General features: G+C 43.5%; 1 protein-coding gene across 1 annotated transcript in view; it reads left to right on the top strand.

Annotated features, from left to right (window-relative positions):
* The first annotated feature begins 425 nt into the window (after nucleotides 1–425).
* NUAK1 (NUAK family, SNF1-like kinase, 1) overlaps nucleotides 426–7986 on the top strand; it is a 25311-nt gene continuing 17750 nt past the window's right edge. The window contains exon 1 of the mRNA XM_009332963.1: nucleotides 426–540. Coding sequence (XP_009331238.1) covers nucleotides 468–540 — 73 coding nt within the window. The 5' untranslated portion in view covers nucleotides 426–467. The remainder of the gene's footprint in view (nucleotides 541–7986) is intronic.

The following is a 7986-nucleotide window of genomic DNA, read 5'->3' as shown; positions in this document are numbered from 1 at the left end:
CAGAGAAACCTATTTCAGAGAAATTGTCTCCAAAGCTTCTGTTTGAAAATGTCAGATGGAATCATGTCTAAGCAAATGTACTTCTCATCAAAATCTTTTGGGAGTTTTGCCATTTGCCTCAGATGGAGAGAACTTAGGCTACCACAGAGATCCTTCCAAAAGATGCTGTGTTCCCCCTCAGTGAAGTCCTAAGACCTGAAGACCCTAAAACTTCATGTCACCCATTACTGTAATGAGAGTGTATTTACTGCTATAAAATGAAGGAGCTGGGGCATGGAGGTTTGCATTTTAAAGCTTTGTTTTGGTCATTCCACGTTCTGCCAACATCTAACATCTGTATTTATTTTTTGAACTCTCCTTAATGGATTATATGCATCTGTTCAGTTCCAAGAATAATGCTTGATTTCCTGAATTTATAGGTTGCAATAAAATCCATTCGTAAGGACAAAATTAAGGATGAACAAGATATGGTTCACATCAGACGGGAGATTGAGATCATGTCATCCCTCAGCCACTCTCATATCATCACCATATATGAAGGTTAGTGAATGCAATTCTCCTCCCTGCCTGCTCTGTTACGTTCTTGCAGACCTGATACTCATGTTTCTTGAGATTATGCACCAAACAATCCCCTACTCCTAGTGTAACCCATCCCTTACCAAAAAGACTGTTCTGAGCACTACTTTCCCTCTGAACCACCAGTGTTCCACAGATGCATAACCCTTTGCCTGGAGGAGCTTCTTAATTTGTGACTTGAGCGCTGTGTCCGTGGCAGGTGGGAAATCGTTGCGTGTATCACCTCATCTCCTTGCTCCCGTTGGACAGTTCAGTTTAATTTCACCCTCACTCATGCACCAGCCTGATGCCCGCTTATGTATACCCAGCCTCTAAACCAGTCCTTGTATGCTTTATTTTCCCTGGACTGCACAAGACCAGCCTTGTCTGCTCTAGGCCTTTGGTCCTCCCTTACCTGCCGGTTAGTCTTGTTGGTTCTGTCATCGCTGCTTTTTCCCTCTGAATCCCAGCATCCGCTTCCTATCCACCTCTGCACGAATTCCTGTCAGTCTGGTCGCTGGCTTATTGTTCCTGTTTCCCCATCCTGTCTTCCCCCTCTAACTCCTTTCTTCCTGGGACGCAGCTGGGAAGCCTGCTAATTCCTGCCTCCGGGAGCTGCTCCCTGGTCCTACAGCAAGGAGCAGGAAGCCAGGGGCATTCCTCCCTGATTTGCCTGTTTGTTTGTTTATATATTTATAGAGTGTCACTCTGTAGTTAAATCTCCTCCTCCTTCCTTCCTTCCTTCCTTAAGAAACATCCCAGCTCTAGCTAGGATGTTTGGGCCGGGTACGTGCTAAAAGGCACCGGCCAAGAGGTCTGCTGCCATGAGGAGGGTGGCCACATAACGGACCTGGGGTGTGGGTTCCAGAGGTTTGGAGGGACCTGGGTTGGGCAGCCTCGTCCCTGGGGTTCATCTCTTTTTTTTTAGACCAGCCCGCCCGAATTTAGCCCTTCGTATTTACATACCCGTGAGGTAAATGCGCAAGGTGATGATATGTATATGGCAGCTCCGCTCTGAGAGTTGATACGACTGATTAAAACGAGCTGGCTTGGAGTACTGTTACAGTATCACATATTGAGTTATTCAAAAGCATGTTCTTGTACTTGAAAAGAGATGAATATCTGTCTTTTTATTGAATAAACTCATAACAGGATCTGGGAACAGAAAAGGGGAGGGATGCTGTGTCAGCATGTGGGTTGCAAATGGAACAAAAGTTATTTCAAATGTGCACGGGAACTCAGAAAGAAAAAAGATTAAGCATGCTGTGGTCCTTTGACCAATTGCCCTTCTCGTCCTTACTTTAAATAGTTTTTACTGAGTTAAAACATTTGTAAAAGTTAAAAAGATTACAGCATTTTTAAGCAGCAGACAATAAAGTCCCGTGGAAGCAGAACTTTCCCCTCTGGCCCGGCGGAGGGAGGAGCAACGCTTCTGCGGCAGAATCAGTCAGGCTCCGTGATGGAGGGTTCATCCCGTCTGCAGGAGGACGAGCGCCTACGGCAGGTGATGTTGTGGTCCTCTTGTGGTCCGTCAGCCAGCAGCAGCGCTTTGCGGTGGCAAACCTGGAGGCAGTTTTTTCTCTCGTTTCTGGGAAGTTTTCCATTCTGTTACTGGTTTGTTTCCTTTTCGTTTTCTAGAAAGCAGAGCAGCCTTTCATGGCTTCTTATGTTTAATTCCTGGCCTGAAGGGATGGGCAATGGAAGTCAGCTTCTTGGTTGGACTGTAGTCCGTTGGAAGGAGTTACACAGAGCAGAGCTATAGCAGCTATACAGCTCATCCAGCCTTTCCAAGCAGTCAGAGTTGGTATTTGGCCTTTAGCAGCCAGTGCTGTAGCTTAGATATTGTAGCACCGGGAAGACGTGTGGTTGCGCGGCTGAATCCAGAGGGACGTACTGCCCAGAGATAAGGATGTGAGCTCAGGGATCCTTAAGTGTGTGCTTCATTTTAAGCTGAAGAGTACTTGTAGTGAAGTTAAGGGACTACATCTAAGACTGAAGTATTTGTATCCTCTTGAAGTCGGATTTTAAACACATGGCTATTCCTCTTGAGTGATGCATAAAGAGTGATAATATTGCTATCCTCTGACACAAAATGTTGAAGTTATTCAATCCTCAGGGATGGGCTTAATCTCACCAGATTTAAGCCATCCAACATTTAGGCAGTTGGTGTGCACTAGAAGTCTAGTTTCCCTCTCTAGTCAAGAGAGATCAGCATCTACACAGGGTGGTTTGCTCCTTCCTGGGAGATATTTTTTCAGATAGGTGGGATAAATGAAATACTGGAGGCTCCTGTAGAGCCATAGATGGAGTCTAGCTGACTAACTTAGATCAGATGCTTAACTTTTAAACTGAAGCCACCCCACAGGTATTTTTCTCCTCTCTCACTAATTTTTACTGTAGGTTTTCAGACTGCCACTGCACAACTGACAGCGCTTTCTGTAGGTGCCAGGTTGCACAGATCTACCTAGCATGGGCAATGCTGTATGTCCCCGTAATATCTTTGAAAGCTCTTTGTATTGCATTTACAAACATGTGTTTTCCTTAAGTAGGATCCTTGTTTAGGTATCCTTTTGACCTGCGTGCTTAAAAGCAATTAACCTCTGAATTTGTCAACTTTATGTAAACACAAGCTTATCTTTTTTTTTTTAATACCGAACAAATTCAGATGCGTGGAAACAAAGCTTTCCAGTTTAGAGATATTTTTTGTAACCTAATCAAAAGGCACGTAGCTTGCCCGTTACCACGAGGGCAGACGTACAGTTGTCACTCCAAAGAAATTCCATCCTCTCAGCAGGGCTGTAATTGGCAATCTGTTGAGCGCGGCCGTGAGGGAAGTGCTCTTTCAAGTGACTTTAAACTCCTTGAAAGGGACTGGATAAATGAAGCTGGCTTTGCTAGCAGTGTTCTGATTTCAGCACATAAATTTTAATTTATAGAATAATGCCTCTGTCCATTCATCTGTCTGTCTCCCCCTCGCCATTCCCCTGCCCTATTTCTTTTTTGCCTTGAAAACTCTGGGATTTGATAATAAAGCCTTTGAGAGCTAACATATTTTTCCAGGGGTAGCCTGAGTGCAAAATCTATCTCATCTGGCAATACTTTATAGAAGCTAAACCGGGGAAAGAGCATCAGGCCTGATTCTGCAAACATTTAAACATGTGTTGGACCGATCATGAGGGTGAAGTTACACTTGGTACATTCAGGAGTGAGCTCTTAAGTCTTTGTAGTGTGAAGTACAGTGCCTACGTGAGCATTTCTGTGCTGGAAGAGTTGTCCTTGGTCAGCATAACCGTACAGAAAAGTCCGCCCATTTGCAAAACGCACTTAAAAATGAACAGATTATTAGGTAACATGTTTGTAGAAATAGTTTAATGAAGATATTCCCTGAAGAATGAATAAATATTAGGATCACAATTCGGTGCCTGTGGAACACGATGGCATTAACATGAATGAGTAACTGAAGGAAAGCATGTGCTGAAGTGCTTTGCTGGATTGGGGCCAGGATGCTTAGAACAGTGCTGGACCGTTCACAGCAACAAGGCACAAAAAACGCATTTCCCATGTAAGAGGGACTTCTTACATTTTTTTTAGGTTGCATTTTTGGTACTCTTAAGAAAAAGCCCAGAGATTCTCTGTGAGGTATCTACCAGTGCACGATGTCTTGAGCTAGGTTGCATGCTTTGGTTAATCAGGAAACTGGTTCAGCTCTTCTGTACTTCCAAATCCCAAAGGCAACGGAAGAAGATCTGACAGTATGTAATGGTGGTGGCATAGTATTTCACGATACTCATCTTACTTGCCAAATACATGTTCAATCTCACACTTTGTGGCAGACTTCATGCAACAAAAAGCAAACGCACGCTTGGTGTTTCAGACACACAGAGGCCTGTCTCCAATGCAGGGCTCCTGGAGTTGTGTCAGCCAAGTCACCATGTTGTCAGCGAAAGCAGCTGCGCTGCCAAAAATCTGCCTGGGTGGCAGCTGTCAAGGTGCGCGGACACGAGCCATTGCTGACAAACTGCGGCCCCCAGGCAAGTGTCCCCCGCCATCAGCTGCGATGCGCACCCCTGGATGGGGCAGGCAGCCGGGGACCAAGGTGGCAGCTCGCACCGTCAGTGGGTTTGTGCGTGGGCAGAACAGAGTTAGGTGTCTCAGGCTGACAGTGCTGGGGAGGCAATCCCAGCCTCTGTCCCAGCCTCTGCTATCTCCTGGTTTTCAGACGTAATCAAAACAAACTTTGGTGCCTAATGACTTCATCCCTTCTGTGTGCAAAACACCTGAAAAAGTCAAAAGTCCCTTAAAACATCACGTGGACGACTGGGCTTTAAACAAGAATGATGAAAGTTGGAAAGCTGGAATGATTTTTTTTTTTTTTATCTAGCCAGGAGAAAGTACTTCAGCAGTGACACTATTTAACCACATTTCTAATTGATTTCCTCTCATTATGTAGGCTTTTGAGCTTCGAGTGCTTTATTCCCATTGTTTTCAGTTGATAATGTCCAAGAACATAAAGTAATATTTTGAAAGTCTGGCGATAGTAATGAAACAAGTATAAACAAACTTAACTCTTTACTTACCATACCCCACCTTTATGAATTTCCTGGCATTCAGGGTGATCGCCTAAACAACACTTTGTCAGACATGACATGAACTCAGATGTATGAGATCACTGGGAGGTCCAATTCAGATGTCAAAATGATTGCAAGCAATGATGAAATTTATTTCTGTCTTTCCATTTACACAATCCTCCCACTGCAATGTAAATGTTTGCTTGTCTGAAGTTCCTCAGCAATTTGTAATCGTAATTAAAAAAAAAGGGGAATTAGCTCTTGTATTCTTTGCTGAAACAAAAGACAATTAGTGTAACATGTTATTCTGGCCGAATTAGCAACTGTCATTTTTCCTTCCTTTTTAAAGAGTAGACCATCAAAATCTGCATATCCTCAGTCTCAGCCTCTGAGAAACAGCCTTGGCAAGGATAATGGGTCTCGTTCTGATTTAATCTCCTTTCTGGGGAGTAAATTCTAGCATGCTGTCTGATTTAAAGTTATTATTGCAGGTTCTTACCTACTTTCGTTAATCTAAGAAGAGAGACAATTCGGCTGAATAAGGCCATATTCATGGCCATTTCCGTTCAGGAAAACAATTTAACACAAGCTTAGCTTTAAAACATACTTTATATCTTGCTATCTTCAATTATAATTAAGCATATGCATAAATTTATGCATATGCGTACAAGTGGTTTTCTACATTGGACCTTGGATATTTTCATGTCTGCTGTATGCTCTATTAAAAAAACAGTTATAATAATAATAAAAAACCAAAATAAAAAATACGCCAAGGGGCTGTAAAGCTTTCAAAGCAGTCAAGAGCACAGAAGACGCATCAGGCTGAATTTCTAAGGTAGAAAACACTTTTCAGAACTCACATGTCTTTTTGAAGAATAATTCGAGCCTTATTACACAAGTGAGGTAATTGGGTCATACATGACTTTTCTGAATGAAAAGGTTATTCTAGTCTGCATCTCCAAAATTAAAAACAAACTCGCTTGTTCTTTTGATTTGGCTGACCTTTAATAAAAGAGCATTTTGTAGCAGTGGAAAGGTACTTCTGTCTGCGGCTGTTAGGAGAGTAATAAAAATACCGCTGAATGGAAAGACACCAGATGGAAGGAATGTCAACATACTGGAACTAATTTAGGAGATTGCTCTGATAGAGAGCAAAGGCATGAGGAGAATTCAAATGGTTCCAGTGCGAAGAGATTGGCCGCCCCTCTTAAACTAACAAACTAAAATCCTTACCCCAGGGTTACATGTAAACCAAATGGAATCAGCCCACAAGGAGGTAGTCCATTAAGGGGGAAAAAAAAATCCACCCCCCTCAGCACTCACTCTGACTTTAGCATCCTGTAAGCTTGGAGGAAGGGCAAAAGCCGCCTGCTTTGTTTTGCTTTTTGAATTTGCTAGTAAGTCAGTCCAAAGCGAACTGTGCTAATAAAGAGGTGTACAACCTACTATTACATCTTTCTGACTGAAGTTTGCAAAACTGTGCCCGTGTGGGCTTTCAACGCTTTTAGGGCAAAGTCCGTCTTAGCATTTAAGAGGGATAGTGAGTATGTTCATCCGGTGTCAAACTTGTCCCATGGAGTTTCAGTGGAGGTGACTTCGGTGTAGCTAAAGGGAAGAATTTAGCAGGAGGATTGAAAAGAACAGAAGAGTGCTGATCAGCAAGAGGTCCCTACGCAACCAGTGCTATTTGGAAAATGGAGAGCTGTAGATAGAAGCTGAGTTCATCATTTCACGGCCTCTAAATATAAATAAGTGGAGAGATTATATCCAAGAATTATTGCTATAGTAGAACAGCCTGTGAAAGAGGCAGATTGTTGATGTTACAAAATGTACTTTGTCTCAGATATGTCTTTGGTAGTGAGAAATGAAGTTCTTTCCCAGTTTCACATTTATATTTTTCAATGAGCTCTGCAGCCAGCAGATTTGGTTTCAATTATCAGCCTAGAAATATAGAACTTTCTTTCTGTCATTTTTTTAAAACAAACAAACAAACAAACAAACAAACATGTTGGAGTTAAGGGGGGAGTTTAAAGAAAAGCTGTAAGAAATCTTTCTTTGACCACCGCATCTTAAGCACCCTTTGCTGCTTGGGTAGAGTGCTGCTCTTAGCCTCTGCTAAGGCTCTTGGGGTGAACAGACCAAGCCCACGCAAGCTTGTAGCCCACTGGAAAATGCTGTTTCTCCCCGTTGCCGTGACCCATGTCTTAGTACATTAACACAGTACTCTTGCTCATCTCCTGGGGACGCAATCACGTTGTTCCTCGCACCTTGTGGTACATCCCGTTCCTGCTCCCTGGTTCCTGATGTGCTCTCACAGTGCTGTCCCTCCCTCCTTCCCTGTGGCCAGGTGGAAGCGTAGCCATCTCAGAAGTCAATCCTTCATCCTTGCAGACTCTGTCTGCAAAGGAGTACTATCGTTTTGCAACCACTACCCTGCACCACTTGATCACTATGGCTGAGATAGTGCAGCAGCCCTCCCACCACGCTGAGGTCTTGCTGTAGCTCTCTCAGTGTAACTCATCTTGCAGAGTGGTGGAAATAAACACAGTGGCTCAGAAATAAATGTCACGCAGCTTGTAGCAAGCATTTCTCCTGCTACTGTCTTCTCCAATACATGGAACTCATGCCTCATATCTAAGCAACCCCCATCTCTTGATTTGTGATTGACAGACCATCTCTCTTGCTACCGTGTCTGGGTGTTGATACTGACAGTTCTCCACTTATCTTATTTGGCCAGCTGTTTGCAGAGTATTGATGGTTTGAAAGAAGCAGGAGCAGCCCCACCTTTCTTACACATAACCTCCCTCCTTCCCTTGTCCTTGGTCGGGGTTGAGGAGCAGGCTTGTACGACATGGCTGTCCCG

This window comes from Pygoscelis adeliae, unplaced genomic scaffold (genome assembly GCF_000699105.1).
Source record: "Pygoscelis adeliae isolate BGI_AS28 unplaced genomic scaffold, ASM69910v1 Scaffold38, whole genome shotgun sequence".
NCBI classification, from domain to species: domain Eukaryota; kingdom Metazoa; phylum Chordata; class Aves; order Sphenisciformes; family Spheniscidae; genus Pygoscelis; species Pygoscelis adeliae.
This window is presented reverse-complemented; position numbering and strand designations above follow the sequence as displayed.